The 19,386-nt window shown below is 30.2% G+C and overlaps 1 protein-coding gene across 4 annotated transcripts in view; it reads left to right on the top strand.

The window, feature by feature from the left end:
- The window catches only part of LOC114344168 (zinc finger protein 664-like), a 70,796-nt gene that overhangs the window by 9,414 nt on the left and 41,996 nt on the right, over positions 1-19,386 (top strand). For all 4 annotated transcript variants that reach the window (XM_050655391.1, XM_050655394.1, XM_050655393.1 and 1 more), the window contains exons 2-3: positions 15,645-15,897; positions 16,462-16,578. In XM_050655391.1, coding sequence (XP_050511348.1) covers positions 15,768-15,897; positions 16,462-16,578 — 247 coding nt within the window. In that variant the 5' untranslated portion in view covers positions 15,645-15,767. The remainder of the gene's footprint in view (positions 1-15,644; positions 15,898-16,461; positions 16,579-19,386) is intronic.

Here is a 19,386-nt window from a genome sequence, read left to right as displayed (position 1 = left end):
ACTTAAATAAAATGTGGTTCCTTACTGAATTACAGGATGTTTTATCTAAAAATTTAAAAACTATTTTTGCTCCGCATTTTAAAACTATTCGACTTATCCTTTTCATACTTGGCAGAAAGTGCGACTAGTATACACCCTACTAAATTATGATAAATAAACGTTTCTAGCTACTACCAGAGGCGTACGACAGGGGATAGTGAATGGTTGACCCTTCTCAAATTCTACGCCACTGGTGCAATTACTATTTTAGTGCCATTTTTAGATTCTCCAATACTTTCTACGTAAATAATATACTCCTCATTGGTAACGATAAGTCATTAGTTTTCGAGATATTTGAAGTTAAATATGAAACGGCACAGTTATTTTGATTAATTTATGATATGATTCATATGATTAAAATTTAAAAATTATTTGTACCCAGTACTTTAAAACTATTTGGCGTATCCTTATCATACTTGGCAGAAAGTGTAGGTACTGTACACCCTACTAAATTAAGATAAATAAACGTTTCTAGCTACTACCAGAGGCGTACGACGGGGGATAGTGGCTGGTTGACCCTTCCCAAATCCTACGCCACTGACGAAATTGCTATTTTAGTGTAATTTTTTGATTTCTCGATACTTTTTATGTAAATAATATACTCTTCATTAGTAACGATAAAATGATTAGTTTTTGAGATATTTGAAACTAAAAATGAAGCGACACAATACATTAATCAAAATAACTGTGTCGTTTCATTTTTAACTTCAAAGATCTCGAAAACTAATAACTTTATCGTTACAAACGAAGAGTATATTATTTTCATATGAAGTATTGGAGAATCCAAAAATTGAACTAAAATAGCAATTTCGCCAGTGGCGTAGAATTTGGAAAGGGTCAACCATTCACTTTCCCCCGTAGTACGCCTCTGGTAATAGACAGAAACGTTTTTTTAACATAATTTAGTATTTTGTACAGTACCTATACTTCCTGCCAAATACGAAAAGGATACGTCAAATAGTTTTAAAATGCTGAGCAAAAATAATTTTTAAATTTTTAGATAAAAACTCAGTAAGAAACCACATTTTATTTAAGTGTTTTAGGTTAAATCTTCGTATTTTGTGCTAAGGTTTCTCCAGTTACTATTAGGCAATCCAAACCACGTGACCTCTGGTTGGCACACAAACTAACAAAGAGGTTATATTTGTATCTATTTTTCAATGATTTTTCATTGTTTATCGTCGTATTTTGTCTATTTTGGATTCATTTGGATTTCGTTTCCTGTTTTTGTGAACTTTATAAACTTTACCACAATGCAAACTGATTATTTAAGGAAATTATTATTGGAAACTCCAGATGTTGCGAGAAAGGTAGGCGAAACAATTTTGATTTACTGTTCATTTTGCCCCGATATTTTTCAATAATGATGAATTTTGCAAGCAATAACATTATTTCTTTTATTGTTTTAGATATTTATTGAAGCTGAAAATAATTGGAGATTTAGATCCATACGCAATTCAGTCAGAATTGGATTTTACAGTAAAGTGCAGTCCATCAAGTTACTATTATAGATATTTATACATATCGTGGAGTCTCACAGTTGCTACTCTAAGCAGCAGATGAAAGCATACAAAAGCCTTCAGGCACATAAATATTTTACAGCTGGATTTGTTTTGAATGGAGTAAAAATTGTTAATGATTTCCTGATTTCCATATTATTGTTGGAAAGGTATGCCTTTATTTTATTTATTCACCATTAAGAAATATATGGATAACAGTATTAGTGTCTTTTGGATAAATTGGTTCTAAATATTAGATTTTATTTACGTTTATATATCTGTATGAAACCAGACATATCGTCATCCTAATCTGTAAACTGCGAACTCCATAATTCTCTGAAAATGATTTATTACTGCCATCTATTTGAATTACTGTCATGATTGTTCTAAAATTATATTATATGAATGTCTGGTTTTAAATAAAATATTCTCAATCATTGTAAAGAACGCAAATACTCTAATAAAAATAAATTTTTGTAGTTGAAGAATTTCCAAAAAAATAAAATATTTTTTTTAGGTGAAGCATTTCCAAAAATCTAATGCTAAACGACTAAATGCTTGGGTGGGGTGATAGCCAGTTCTGATGACATAGCAAATGCACATTGTATGCGTATGGCAGGTAATAGTGAAGTCTGCAGCCATATTGCAGCAATCCTATTTTTAGCTGAGTATGCCCAGGGCAAGACAGACGAAGAAGAACCCAATGCCTGTACATATGTTACAGCTACATGGTTTGGAGATAGCAACATATGCATTCTCTGATGAAAAACTAATGAGTTTTGAAACTGTTCGGTCAGAGTGCTTGTTGCGCTCACTAAACGAACTGAAATATAAGATCGCTTTGGCATTGTGTTGCAGCGATATGAAAATGTTTATTCGTTTTTAATTATAATGTACTTCTTCATCATGAGTAATTATGTATTGGTCTTTTAAATGTGTATTTATTTTTGTAATTAGTATCAACTTGTAATGATAATATACATTTATCGTTTAAGGTATGACTATGTTTTGACTCTAAAATAAATGTTTTAAAAATCGAATCCTGCCTCTTTCTGTTAGTAACTACCCATGGATATCACAAATTGTGCTTACTGATAGGTTTTTTCGTAGAACGATCAGCAACTCTTGCCAACCATCAGACACATGCGCATTCGTAGTCTATGAATGCTAACTATTAACTGCACAACGCTAACTGTTAACTGCTCATGCATCTGATGGTTGGCAGCAGTTGCTAATTGTTTGTGTCGTACTATGAACAAACCTATTAGGTCTGGATCCCGTGTACCAAAAAAATTGATTAATAGCAAGCTGAAAATTTGTTAATAGCTTATTTTGTTTGTCCAGTTGGACAAACTTTGATGTATTGTGACACTGGAACAGGGGTAGTTTTAATTGTGAAACAGTTTGGAAAATCAATTTGGAACATCAGATTACAAAAACATCCCATATATTTTGTCGGACAGAACATCCAATTGATCTGTTATCCTTTCATTAAATTCTCATGCAAAAATCAGACTGCTATTACTAACCAACATGATTCCTGTAGTTTGACATGGTCTTCGTGTTCTGCTCATTAAAATGCCCAGATGGTGATTTTTTCACCAGTCTGGTTTTTGCATGAGAGTTTAATGAATTGGTAGCAAATCAATTGGAAGTTTTATCTGACAAATTACATAAGCATTTTCGTAGTTTGACGTTCCAAATTTTTAACCTGTTCCACAGTTAAAACTTCCAGTGTTCCCGTACATCAAAGTTTGTCGGACTAGACACCGTTAAGTTATTAATAAATTTTCAGCTTGCTATTAATCAACTTTTTTTTGGTACGCGGGATCCAGGTCTATATGGAATAAATAAATAACAAAACAAATTCCCTGTCAAAACTGCATTTATTTTGAATGGAATGAAAAACAAAACAATATTGTTTTAACAAAATAGGGGATACATGTTAAAATTTAGTATTAATAAAGTTCGTCACATTGGCCTAAAAATTAATGTCACTAGTTACGTTAGTGTCACATATAAATAATTGTAATAATATTAATAAAAACTATAATTCCTAGCATGAGTGCGTCCTGTTTTTTGATAATTTAGTTAGGCGAGGAAACAAATGAGTTTCTGATAGGGCTTTTCATCGATTGTCATTTGTTTCGAGCTTCTGTTAGATGTTGTATAATCCGTGTATAATATTACTATACACGGATTATACGACATATGACAGAAGCTTAGAACAAATGACTAAATGAAAAGCCCTATAGAGGGAACACGAAAAAAATTTACATTATCTGATCAGCTCGACTTCCACAGTTCACTACTATACAAGTTACAGGCATGTTTTCAGCACTTAAAATCACCAAAAACGAAAAGTTTATAAAATAATCAATCTAATGAATGTCTTTAAATACTATATTAAGCTCAAAATCACGACAAAAAACAAATTAAAATTAACATTCTAATCAGTTGGACTTCCACAGTTCACTACTATACAAGTCACAGGCATGTTGTCAGCACTCAAAATCACCAAAAACGTAAAGTTTATAAAATAATTAATCTAATGAATGTCTTTAAATACTATACTACCTCAAAATCACGACAAAAAAACAAATAAGAAAAATCAATAATTACATTGAGTTTAGGTTAAGAACAGTTTTGTGTGCCAACCAAAGATCACATGGTTTATCTTTGACAGGTCGATGGATTGCCTAATTGGCGAGGAACCGCAAAGTGGGCGACGCCTGGTGGCTAATTTGAAAAGCATCAACTCAAGGAAAACATTGACTTTGCCATTAATTTGTGTACATATTTGCGATCAGTTTATGTTGTAATTAACAATAATTTCGACTTAAAAAAACTATTGCAGTGTTCCTCAGTATTCATCCTTATTATACTCTACGTAATGACCTAAATTAACCAATGCCAAATCACACATTTTGTCAATTTAACGTTTGGATTAAACGTAGTATTTTTTAATGTTTAAGCGACTGCAAAATTAAATAAATAAATAAAATATAGTATATTATATTCTGTACATAGAATGTACATTGTTTTGGAAAATATCCCGACCACCTCGTAATTTCCAGAACACAATTATTATAAAATAAATTCACCTACTTAGTTTCCAAGTTTCCAGTTTTTATTTAATTAAAAATTGTTATATGTTGGTGTAAAATAAACTGTAGTGAACCTATTAATTAAATTAAAAACAAAACTAAAAATCCTAAGATAGATTAATAATTTTTAGAACGCTGTGTGATTATGGGGGGGGGGGCAGATTTTTTTATGAAAAAAAGGTAAAAACAAATCAGTAGTTACCATCAAATTTTAATGAATGCATGCAGATTAAACATAATTTTGAGTCGTCTTTAACTTATAAGATGTCTTAGTTGCAAAACTTAGTGGTTACTTTGGCAAAACACTCCTGTAAATGATTTTAATTTAACGTTTTAGAACTGTGAATTCAAATGACAAAATGAATTGTTTTCCTAGATTTGTCGTCCATCTTTGAAATTTTGAGCGCTTGCGAATATGGACAATTATTAATGAAACACCCTGTAAATGGGCAGTCGACCTGTTAATGTTAACCTAAAGAAATACACAATAATATGTTGCATTTCATTTGTATAAATGGATTATAAAGCGTTTTTATGAAGCACATTTGTTCGGCACGCACTGTACCTGTAATTGAACGAAGGTGACATTTTAGAATAAATTGACCATTCCAAATCACGTGATATAATATGGCCGGCAGTGGGCAAAAATTTAATAATATAGGGTTTATATCAGTTTTTGTAAAGAATATCCTGTTTGGTTTTGTTTTTATTGTTAATTGTGCACCGAAATTGTGATAGCAAATAAATATAAACTAGTTGATCGCCTACATAACTGAATTATCCCATAGTAGTTATTGACACAAACTGGTAACTAATATGGGATAATTCAGTTCTGTAGGCGATAAACCACTTCATATTTAATTTGTTATCACAATTTCGCAGATTTCCCTACACAATTAACATAAAAAAACAACCAAACAGGATTTTCTCATAGATTTATAATACTCTAGATTGCGCCTTACGATCTTAAAATGGGTGAAGGTTGCGACAGAGATAAATGAGCCTATTTGGTTGGTCGGTAGTCTCTTTCTAATTCAAGGGGAGTATCGACGACGTCACTATCCTACTCTGTCGTCGAGTATTTTAGATGGTTTGACAGTTCGAGCGCATGGCGACGAGAACTGGTCGTTTGTCTTCGGACGTGGATAATCCTGGTTCGAATCCCATACCAATCTTTACTTTTTTTATTTTTTATTTAATCAATATTGCGTTTATTAGATATTATTACATCTCTAAAATAAATCTATGCAAAGAAATATATAACAAATAAGAAAAACTGTGTAGGTACCTATAGATTTTTAAAAATATAAAAGCCAATGTTATTTTTTTTAATAAGTTAATGGTAGAATAGTATAAAGTAATTAAAAATATTCGTAAAAAATTACCAATAATGAATATCAACATAATGTACCATCGATTTATTAATTGAATCGGTCATTTCAAAAACAACACGAGTCACATACCTATTCCTAATTTTACAGAAGAGCAAAGAAAACTTAACTATAGTCGAAAGATGGATGAAATGGATGACATCAAAATTCAGAGTTATATTGTAGTTTTGTTCCTAATGTTTTTACTGGACTGGTGTCGTTTTTGCACACAACGTTTATCTTAAAGGAGTCTATTCCTCTCAAAAAGTTAGTTTCTCAAAATTGTGGACTTTGCTGTTTTTGAAATGACCGATTCAATTATAAGTAATTAGACATTATTTTTATTTATGAAACTATTGTTACAATTTTTTAAAAAAGTAGAAGCAAAACAAATATTATTCACATCATTCGAATAAGGACGAATTTATATTAAGGCTATGGGTACATAATTCGCAAATATTTTACGTGTATCCCTATTTTTTCTGTCTTTTACACGGCAAATTACGTGTAGTAAAATTCACACTGGTGTGGATATGTAAACATTACTAGAATGTCATTCTACTTGATAATGTCATAATTAATTTAAAGAGATGGCTTTTGAATGTTCTTGGATAACTGTTATTTTTATAATTGCAAATTATTAATTCAGTTAATAAATGTGATAATTTTTTCACTAACTATGTTTTCAGTGATTGTAATAATTTATTTGTACAACAAAAACTAATAATCAATCGAGAAAAGAGGAAAAGTGTTAAAGTGGTTTTTTAATAATATGTTGTTATTTTGGAACGCTTACAATTTTGAACATCTCTAACAACAAAATACTTGGATCACTGGACATATCTGATGCACAAACCATACATACTCATAGACGTTTCACGACCATGTTAATCTTTCGGATCGAATTAACGCCATCTCTTGATTGGAATGGGAACTAAATTGACAAATTTTAGTTACGTGAGAATTTCAAATTATAAATTTTGCTGGATTTTTGATGAAATTTCGCAGGAAATTAAAACAACAGAAAGACAATTCAATGTTTTATTCCATATTTTACTGAAAACTTTAAATATTCCAATTTGTTTTCAAAATGCTAAACACTACTGCTATGTGTCACGTGAAAGCACTGATGTGTATCGAGTTGAATGAAAATTTTTGAAAGAATCTTGTAGGATGATTGTTTAGATAAATATTACCTTATAATCTTTTACAAACTTCCAAAAATATATAGGTCCGAAATGTTGACGACATACTTGTCTATTGGAATAAACTGTTTCAGGATCCATTATATTGTTTTTTAATGTGGAGAAACACAACATGGGATAATCAATGTAAACTAAAAATTCTACTCATAAAAACGGAGAAGAGGTTAATACACTTGATTAAAATTGTGATTAAATCTAATTAAAAACGTAACACCACTATAATAAAATAATTAAGCCACAATCTGTAAAATAAAAAGTAAATAAATTAATTTAATTGTCAACTGTCAGTTGTTAAATATGACAAGAGAATTGACTGACAGCGACATCTCTGGATTGGAATGGTAACTAATTTGCTGTCTTGACCTTGACAATTTACGTGAAACGTCTATGAGTATGTATGGTTTGTGATCTGATGTGTTCTCTGCTTGGATCTTCCACAAATAATACACAATAAATAACTTTTTATTAAGTTCACGTCTTAAATCAATTATTTATCAAATACACTATATATCAATAATATTTAATCAATTTCTCAAAATATTCCCGATGCAATGTCAAATATTTAAAATTGTCACTGATTGTCAGTGTCTGACTGACAATATATGCTGACAATATTATATTCGGTTGAGTGCGTTGTAAGACAAAGACAGATTTGGAAAATATTACCACGGCATTGTGTTCATTTTTTTCAAATCCTGAAAAAACCAATAAATATTTTTGAAAAATTTAAACGCAGAATGAAAGACTAAATTATTACCGAGGGCCGAAAGTCCCTTAGAATAAATAAAAAGTTTATTTTGAATGAGATATTTGAAATTAAAAATCACACTAAATTTTCTCTTAGTTTTTTCACCCCTGTAACTTATTAAAATAAACATTATAGAAGTTCTCAGGGACTTTCGGCCCTCGCTAATAACGTAATCTTTCATTCCGCGTTTAAATTTTTCAAAAATACTCATTAGTTTTCTCAGGATTCGAAAAAAATGAATCCCCATTTGAATAGCATTGCAGCCGAAAATACGTACCGATCCTCTTAATAACGAATGACTTTTATTTTACTATGCAGTTCACAAATTATGTATTCCAATATTAACTTACTATACTTAGGTACATTTATTATCTGCTAGATTTACTTAGGTCCATTTTTCAGATGTAAAAATATCTAATAAACGCAATATTGATTAAATAAAAATAAAAAAGGTAAAGTTGGTACCGGATTCGAACCACGATTATCCACGTCCGAAGACCTAAGACCATTTCTCGTCACCACCCGGTCCAACTGTCAACACATATTACTCGATAAAGTGGGATAGTCACGTCGTCGATATTCCCCTTAAATTAAAAAGAGACTACCGACCAAATAGGCTCATTTATCTCTGTCGCAACGGTCACCCATTTTAAGATCGCAGGGCGCAATCTAGGATTTTCTTTACAAATTAATGTCGATGTAAGGTTAGATTTTGCCATGGACGTTCCTCTTTATTTATACGTCCATGGATTTTGCCCACACCCGGCCATGTTTGATGTTTCATTGGAATGCCTAATTGGTAACATTTATTTGACAGTTGCGGTGATGACACTTCATATTTGTTTATATTCTTTACTATAAGTATCTGTTTTATTATATCTATCTACTGTTTTTATTATTTACTTTACTATAAAAAGATCCTCTACTGTAAAATATAAATTTCACCTAATTTTATCACGACTTGGAATAATAATCGAGGTATCTGATAACTTTTTTAGTTGTTATTGTAGACATATACAAAGAAACCTGCCGGTTTCTGCCAAGAGTTCGGAGCCGTTTTTTAATTATTAACAATGCAGTGCAAAAACGCTTGCACTGCAAATCTTAAAAGATTATAACTTAATTCTTGTTCTCCATTTCTTAAGTTTTTACTTATTTACATTGAATATTAATTTGTTTTGTTGTATAATCAACGTTTACAATAATTATATATTTAGTGTGACCAACTAGCCCGAAAAATACGGGACATGGTCCGAATTACGAAGTCGTGTCCCGGCGTCCCAGATAAGGCTCCATCCGAATTTTCAATGTTTTGATAAAATTCTATTTTAAATACGTTGTTCTAAAAATTCACACCAAATTGAATTGGCTGGACGAAAAAAAGTCGACAATTTCTAGAGTGTTAGTACTAATACTACATCCAAAACGCATGCATTTTATATAGTTGTATTATAATTCTACGAGAACTCAAACTCTGAACTTTTCCCGTTTCTATATTTTAATTATCGTCTTCTGAAAAGACAATTCAAAAGCATGGATATTAAATAATGATAGCAATGATACGTATATTTTTATATTAACCTTTCACTTTACATGGAAATCGACATCGTTGATTTTCTAATTTTTCGTTTTTTGAGAACGATTTCCGGAATGAATGTCAGAACGTCAAAAACTAACAAAAATGTAATTAATATTACAATCCATCCATCAAAAAAAAATTATTAACATAAAAATGTTAACTAATCAATAAAATTATATTAAAATTCTATATTAATAAAAATAGCCCGATTTTCGTCCAAAAGTCCCGGATTTTAGGTATTTTTTGTAGCCTTGTCCCGAATTCGGCTGAATTGGAATTGGTCACACTATATATGATCCATTTGATTTAAAATGGATTCAGGATTTTTTTTTATACTTTGGCAACTATGTCAACTTAGATCTCTGGCGTAGATAATGACATGCAATGGTAAGTAAATTAGATGGACTGTACAATTTACACAAGACAAATAAATAGAATAAATACCTAAATGACAGTTTACAGTGACAGCCTACATTGTATTTTAAAAAGATTTTTCCAGCTTTTTTCGAAAACTATTTAGAGGGCTAGAAAAAAAATCTACATCTAAACCATTTCCAGATTGACACATTCGTCTTATAGGTCTATTTAGACAATAGTTTGTTTATTGGAATTCTATGTGAAAAACGTCCTTAGATCTTGTGCACCTTTGAGGAACGCTAAGACCTATTCTCTGCAAAATTTGAGGCGAATCTATCATTCCGTTTACAATCTTGAAAAGAAAAACCAAATCTAGCATTAAACGACGATTTTCTAATGTTGGTATATTAAATAATTTTAAAATGTCAAAATACACTATAATCTTCTGAAGAAATCCCTAATTTATAGCCTACAAAGCGTAGAAATTTTTTCTGAACTTTCTCAATGCTTTCAATATGACATTTATATAAAGGAGACCAAATAGTGCTGGAATATTCCAGAACTGATCTAACCATAGAACAATACACACTTTTAAAACAATCCACATTATTGAATTCTGACAAGGTTCTTTTCAAAAATCGAAGTAATTTAAAAGCTTTATTACAAATAAAATTATAGTGATTTTTGAAACATAAAGTGGGATCAAAAAATACACCTAAATCTTTGAAAGTGTTTGTTGGTTCCAGAAATATATTATTTATAGAGTAATTAAAACAGATAGGTTGCGAGTTTCTAAAAAAGCACATTATTTTACATTTATCGGTATTAAGTGAAAGGTCATTCTTTGTACACCATTGTGAGAAATTGTTTACATCTTTTTGCATTTTTACACAGTCTCTAACATCCTTAATAATTCTAAAAATTTTCAAATCATCAGCATACAACAAAATAACACAATTTTCAAAGATTTCTAAAATGTCATTTATGAAACAAATAAAAAGAATAGTCGATAAATGACCACCCTGTGGGACGCCAGACCTAACCAAAATCTCTTCAGAAAGACAGTTCTTGACTTTGACAACCTAAAGCCTGTCTGTCAGGTAGCTCTCCAACCACTCAAGTAGGGATCCATGAATTCCTAGTGCTTCTAGTTTTTTTATAAGAATCTTGATATTAACCTGATCGAATGCCTTTAAGAAGTCGGTATAGATCACATAGACCTGAGCCCCCTTCCCAAAGGCATCCAAAATGAATTCTTCTAGGATTACTAGATTTGTGGTTGTAGACCTACCTGGTATAAAGCCATGTTGTTCAGGAATAATTAAACTTTTAATTGAAAAAATATTTTTGAAGCAATAATTGACTCAAAAATCTTTGCAAAAATAGAAATTTTTGAAATGGGTCTGTAATTTTCTATACATGTTTTACTACCATTCTTAAAAATAGGAGAAATATAACTTTTTTCCACTCTTCTGTAAAAGTTCCAGTACTTAATGATAAACGAAAATTTTTTAGTAATACTGAATACTAAAATTTTAGTAATTAATGGATGTCTTCTTTTGGTGCCTATTTGTTTTGAATATTGGCGATCATTCTGGCTATAATTATTTTATTAACTGGTGCTTTAAATAGATTAGTTGCTGTTTTGGAGAACCATTTCCTCAGGTTTTTTAACCATGATATTTTTCCTCTCCCAATTCCTCTCTTTTCGAATACTTTGCCTTGAAGGATCCTTTGCCTTCAGTAATCTGTATTTAGTGCCGTTTTTCATTATGTGTCGTAAGATATTCTAACTTTCTCCTTTTAATTGTACACATCACCTCTCTTTCTTTCCCCATTCTTCATAGTACTGTCTCATTGGTTATCTTGTCCGTCCATGATATCGTTGGGATTCACCTGTGTAGTCACATCTCGAAAGCTTCAAGTTTTTTCTCCATCACTTCAGTGAGTCTCCAGGATTCAAATCTGTAGTATAATATTGAGAAGATCTAGTATCGTAGGAGCCTTACTTTTATTTCCAGATTAAGGTTGAGCCTTGTAAAGAGTTTGGCTATGTTGTTGAATGCACTCCTAACCTTCTCTATTCTACATTTTACTTCTTGTGAGTGATCCCATTGTTCGTTTAATATTGTTTCAAGATAGGATACTATACTATTTTATTTGGTCCACTGGTGTATTCTTGATAAGCAGTTGGACATTAATTTTATTTTTGCTGATGACCACAAATTAAGCTTTTGATATGTTTACTTGTAGTCCAAATCTTTCATTTACTTTGTTAGTAGCTGTAAACTGTTCAAACTGTCTGCATAGCAGATGTTGTTTAGATGTTCTCCATTTAGGAGTGTTCCATGTTTGCAGTTTTCCAAGGTTTTACTAAATATTTCCTATGAATATAGATTAAATAATATAGGTGAAAGTATACATCCTTGTCTAACGCCTCGCAGAATCTGGATAGCTTCCGTCAGTTCATCTCCAAGAGTTGTTCTTATTGTGGCGGATTGGTTCCAGGTTAAATTTTTGTTTTAGACGCCGTCTTTACCATCCATTTATTTACTTTATGTGTTAGAATACATACAAAAAGTCTCCCATGTCCAATGCTAGTTTAATATTAAATATCATGTACCTGCAGTAAATATTGATTTTTATTATCACTAATAAATATATCCAAAAGTCAGATCAGCGTTTCATAATTAAACACATACTCCCACATTCATTGGATCATATAAAAGCAAATTATTGTCATACATTGAATGTGCTTTGAATTTGAAGAGGAAACTGTCAGAAAAACCAAAAGGCAAAGAAATGTGGAATGGTATGATGAATGCAGAACTGCACTAGAGTAAAAAAGACATGCTGAGTTTAACCAGCTTCAAAGAAAACAAGAAATAGTAGGAAAATTTATAAGGAAAAGAGGATACAAGCGACTATAGTATGCAGAAGAACGACACTAAAGCAGGAAATTCTATAAAAGAAAGCAGACAGTCATTTAGACCAAAATTGACGATATGCAAAGACAAGGACGGAGAACTACTAACAGAGAAACAAAAAATTATAATGAGATGGAAAGAAGGATACTGAGGGGTAAAGGTGTATGCCAAAAAGAAGAAGAAGAATTATTTCATATTATGCGTAATAAATTGTTTTGTATTTTTATTTCCATGTAAAAGGCAATTATTTTGTAATATACTTAATTATGTAACATTTTTGTATTGTTATTGTACCCTACTGGTACAATATAATATAAAACTAAGAGTACTATGTAATATTTTACCAATTTTTTTTCACACTTCAAAGTTGATGATTATTACAACACGCTAAGTGTGTGATGATTATCATTACATTATATTTTAAAAATGCCTACAAAATACGACGTCCTCTTGAATCACATTTGATTCATGGATATACGGATTAGGGTTATAAACACGCTGTTTGAATCATATATGATCCATTGGACAGTGAAGTTGTTAAATACTTTTTAGTACTCCATAAAGCAGGTGTAAATATCGCAAGTCACAATCCATATAAGTTATTGGGTCATTCCATTTCAAATCACTCCAATTTGGGAGCAAAAAAAATTTTGGACCTCCGATTTGTCTGAAAATTTTGGTATATAGCTTCTGCGGGACGTAAAAATAAGATATTTAAGGTCAAAAAATCTTCTTTTTTTTTCTCAAAATGTTATTTTATGCGATTTTACAGTGATTTGGTGTTTATTTATAAAAATTTGCATTTTCTATCGTAAAGTATCAATAGAAAACATAATATTTTAATAGAAGGGACTCAAAAATGTCATTATATGGCATTATAACAAGTTACTTTGATTCAAAACAAGCTTTTGATCAAATTTTATAGTGTAGAAAACGTTAAAATACTGTTTTTTACATTTTTCTCCATTCTCAAAATACATCGTAATCGATTTGGCTGAAAATTTACCCACAGATAGACAAAACATAGGACTTTAAGTGGTGAGAAGGATTTGAATTATATTACAATACCAAAAAAGTTACATGCAATATTATAGTCAAAAATATAGGCGTCTACTGTAAGTACAATTAACTCGAAAATATCGACCTCACGACAAAAATTGTTAAAAAGAAATTGTAATAATCACAAACCATACATACTCATAGACGTTTCACGTAAATTGTCAAGGTCAAGACAGCAAATTAGTTATCATTCCAATCAATAGATGTCGCTGTCAGTCAATTCTCTTGTCATATTTAACAACTGACAGTTGACAATTAAATTAATTTGGTATTTACTTTTAATTTTACAGTTTGTGGCTTAATTATTTTATTATAGTGGTGTTACGTTTTTAATTATATTTAATAACAATTTTAATCAATAATCAATTGTATTAACCTCCTCTCCGTTTTAATGAGTAGAATTTTTAGTTTACATTGATCATCCCGTGTTGTGTTTCTCCACATTTAAAAAAACAATATAATAGATCCTGAAACAGTTTATTTTAATAGACAAGTGTGTCATCAACATTTCGGGCCTATATATTTTTGGAAGTTTGTAAAAGATAATATTTATTAAGGTAATATTTATCTAAACAATCATCCTACAATATTCTTTCAAAAATTTTCATTCAACTCAATATTACACATCAGTGCTTTCACGTGACACATGGCAGTAGTGTTTAGCATTTTGAAAACAAATTGGAATATTTGAAGTTTTCAGGAAAATATTGAATAAAACATTGAATGGTCTTTCTGTTGTTTTAATTTCCTTCGAAATTTCATCAAAAATCCCCCAAAATTTATAATTTGAAATTCCCACGTAACTAAAATTTGTCAATTTAGTTCCCATTCCAATCAAGAGATGGCGTTAATTCGATCCGAAAGATTAACATGGTCGTGAAACGTCTATGAGTATGTATGGTTTGTGGTAATAATTGTAAATACGATTTATCTGGAACAATTTCAGTTCCTACCATTTTTGTCGAAAAGTTAAAAATGGCGGAGATATTGAGCAAAACAGGTTCTCCTTTAAAATCAAGATGGCGGCTAACGTAACGGAGGAATTCATTCGTGATTTTAACTTTAGGCTACTGTTGACTCCCCTAAAGATCAGAAAAATAAAATTTTGGGCAGCTCGGCATTCAAGGTCAAATGCTATCCCGACTGGACTAATATATACTTTTGAGTCTGATATTACTGCATGTAACTTTTTTGGTATTATAATATAATTGAAATCCTTCTATTTTGGTTATCTGTGGGCAAATTTTCAGTCAAATTGATGATGATGTATTTTGGGAATGGAGGAAAATGTAAAAAACGGTATTTTAACGTTTTTACACTATAAAATTTGATCAAAAACTTGTTTTGATTTAAAATAACTTGTTATAATTCCATATAATGACATTTTTGAGTCCTTTCTATTAAAATATTATGTTTTTCATTGATACTTTACGACAGAAAATACATATTTGTTTAAATAAACACCAAATCACTGTAAAATCGCATAAAATAACATTTTGAGAAAAAAAGAAGATTTTTTGACCTTAAATATCTTATTTTTACGTCCCAGACAAATCGGAGATCCAAAATTTTTTGCCTGAGTGATTTGCCATGGAATGTACCTATTATTTATGTCTTTTATGTAGTTTGGGTTTACCTTTTTTTTGTCTTTTGGTTGGTGTTTTATTGGAAATAAAACACATTGCCCAAGGCAAATGTTTGGATCCACCACTGCATGTAGGCATGTAATAATACCTAATTATTATTAATTGTAGGATCATCATCTTGGATTTCAAATAAACACTGTATTGTACTGGGACCACTACCACATGTTTTATTACCATTGAATCAATGTACTAAATGATTTTGTAAATTTCCAATATATTCATTCAGTTTATATGTCAGCTATGGATTTTAAAGTTGAAATTAAGGATGAGCCTGTCGAATATATCCAAAAGGATACAGAGAGCCAGCTATCCACATCCATAGATCTGGAAAACTTCAAAAATGAAAAAGAAGATAAATCAGGTGAGACAAGAAGTAAAGTAAAACTTAGTGTTAAATCTTCTTCTTTTCCATCTCCGCTACTAAGGTTGGCAATCATCATGGCTATTTTGACCTTCAAGGCAGCTGCTCTGAACAGTTGCCTTGAGCAGCAACCAAGCCATTCTCTTAGGTTCTTCAACCAGGAATCATGTCTCCTTTCTACGCTTTTCCTACCCTCTATTTTTCCTTGAATTATAAGTGTGAAGATTATATATCTTGCACCTCTCATCACATATTCGAGATATTGCAACTTTCTTTCTTTTATTGTGTTTTCGAATTCCCTGTCTTGACTTCTAAATGTCCACATTTCAAATGTGTTAAGTTGATTTATTGCGTTTCGATTGAATGTCCATGATTCAGCTCCATAGTAAAGCACGCTGTGTACATTACATTTAATTAGTCTTATTCTGAGGACCAATGTCAAATTTTTGCTGCATAAAATCTTCTTCATTTTCATGAAGTTGGCACATGCTTTTTCAATTCTCACTCTTATTTCTGCAGTATAATCGTTATTTATAAATAATGTAATGTATTTATATTTATTAGAAATGGGACTAAAAGCTGAAATCAAGGAAGAGTTTTCAGACGGTTATCAGATAGATGATCAGCTATTTACATCCCCAGATCTTAAAGACTTGGTTAAAGCCGATGAAAATAACTCAGGTGAGAGAATTAATAAAAATATTTACATAGAAGTAAAAACTTCGGTTTGTATAATGGTATAGTATATACCATACAAAGAATATATAAAAGCCGAAGTTTTTACTTCTATGTAAGTTTTTTACCTATGGTATATGCCATATGGTATACAGCCAATTACTGGGACTTTCCCTTTAATTTAAATATGTAGGGAGAACTTATTTTTATAGATTTCATTTCCATAATCAGGGCACAAAATATCCGTGATATTTTTATAAATATCAAAATATCAAATATATACCCTGTAATATGTCCCTGTAAGTTGTATCCATATGGAAAACTTGTTGTATTATTAATTTTACGAAAAAAAATTATTCTTTATAAAAAACTCTGCATGGTTCAAGACCTAAGATTTAACCATCAAATATCATTTTTGGAATATTATACGAGATATGTCAAAAAGTTTGAATTTCACTCAAGGGTAAAGTAGCTTTATTTTTCACAATATTGAAAATTGCTATTATGAAAAGTTGTTTGGAATTAAAAACTATATTCTAGTATGCAATTACATCCTTCTAATTGAAATTTTTTTTTGAAAAATTATTGATAACTAACATTATTTTCAGTTATTTCAATTCAGATAACTCTTTTATTATTAATTTTACGAAAAAAAGTAATTCTTAATAAAAAGTTCTGCATGGTCTAAAACCGAAAATACAACCATCTTATGTCAAATTTTATCAATTTTATACGAGATGTCAAAAAATATGAATTTCGCTGAAGAGTAAAATACGTTTATTTTTCACAATATCGAAAATTGTTATTGTGAAAAGTTATTTAGAATTAAAAACTATGTTTCAGTATCTAATTACATCCTTCTAATTGAAATAATCTGAACTATAAAGGTACTTTAATTTTGATCTAAATTTATCTTTTTTGACATACCTCGTATAAAATTGATAAAATTTGATAAGATCGTTGTAATTTTAGGTTTTAGACCATCCAGAACTTTTTATTCAGAATCATTTTTTCGTAAAATTAAAAATAAAAGAGTTATCAGAATTGAAATAACTGAAAATGTTAGTTATCCATAATTTTTGGAAAAAAAAATTTTCAATTAGAAGTATGTAATTGCATACTAGAATATAGTTTTTAATTCCAAACAACTTTTCATATTGGCAATTTTCAATATTGTGAAAAATAAAGCTACTTTACTCTTGAGTGAAATTCAAAGTTTTTGACATACCTCGTATAACATTCATAAAATTTGATATCTGATGGTTGAATCTCGGGTTTTGGACCATGCAGAACTTTTTATAAAGAATAACTTTTTTTCGTAAAATTAACAATAAAAAAAGTTTTCCATATGGATACAACTTACAGGGACATACTGTATTCGCGGTGTGCAAGTACTTGGAAGGGAAACGAGAAACGACCGTGCGCGAGTCGTGGAGAATATTGCAACTATCTTAAATAATTCATATTGACAATTGAAATTGTCAAATTGACGTATATTTCATACCTTCTGTCATTGAGGCAGAAAAATTATATATTGCTCCACAATATTGATATGATATGCAATTATTATATAAAGGTAAATTTAATTAATTGTATTTTGCTTGCAGTACTGCATTTTAATAACTAATTTTATTTACTACATACAATTGTTTACGTTTGCATAGCATAACCTGCATCTTATTTTTTCTTCTTATTATTTTTTTGGACTATGGGCTTGACAATTATCCAGCAACCAGGACTAATATAATTGGCCAATATAATTAAAAGTGCGAATAAAAGTACAGAGCGTAGAAATAGAGGTCGCTTTGCCGAACTTGCACGGTCCCAATACAGTGAGCACGTAAAGGTTGGAATAAATTCATTTTCTCAAGAATGGACGATTTTGGAAAAAAATCCCGAAACATGTAAATTTTTAAATTACGACTTTTTGACATATATATCATATGAGAGACGTCATCCATCTGGGCGTGATGACGTCATCGATGATATTTTTAAACGAGAATAGGGGTCGTGTGATAGCTTATTTGAAAGGTAATTCAATTCTCTATTCAGCAATATAAACATTAACATAATAATTTATACAGGGTGTCTAAAAAAAATTTTTGAATTAAATTTATTGACTTTAAAAGAAGAATGTGTGTAATTTATTTAATTCAAAATACATTTTACTCCTCTCAGAAAACAAAAAAAAATGTTTATTTGAAAAATAATCATTGCATTTCGCTTAAATTAAATGTTCAAATTGTCAAGAGGCAGATGGGTGGCTGCCTTAATATTGAATTTAAAAGCAAAAAACAATATTTATTTGTCAAATAAACATTTTTTTCCTGTTTTCTGATAGCAGTATAATGGATTTTGAATTAAATAAATTACATACATTCTTCTATTTATGTCAATAAAATTAATTAAAAAAATTTGTTTTTGGACACCCTGTATAAATAATTATGTTAATGTTTATACTACTGAATAGACAATTGAATTAGCTTTCAAATGACCTACCACACGACCCCTATTCTCATTTAAAAAAATCATCGATGACGTCATCACGCTCAGATGGGTGACGTCACTAGTACAACAAATATGCCAAAAAGTCGTAATTTAAAAATAAAAATTTACCTGTTTCGGGATTTTTTTCCAAAATCGTCCATTCATGAGAAAATGAATTTATTCCAACTTTTACGTGCTCACTGTATATGAAATATATCCAATATATATCCAAAATGTGATATTTATATATTTATAAGATATTTTGAAAAACATTTTAATAGAAAAACTGAATTGACTAAAATAAGACTCTAGATCAGTAGTACCTAC

Source organism: Diabrotica virgifera, chromosome 7 (genome assembly GCF_917563875.1).
Source record: "Diabrotica virgifera virgifera chromosome 7, PGI_DIABVI_V3a".
Taxonomy (NCBI): Eukaryota; Metazoa; Arthropoda; class Insecta; order Coleoptera; family Chrysomelidae; genus Diabrotica; species Diabrotica virgifera.
The sequence above is the reverse complement of the archived record's forward strand: the minus strand, read 5'-3'. Positions and strand labels throughout refer to the sequence as shown.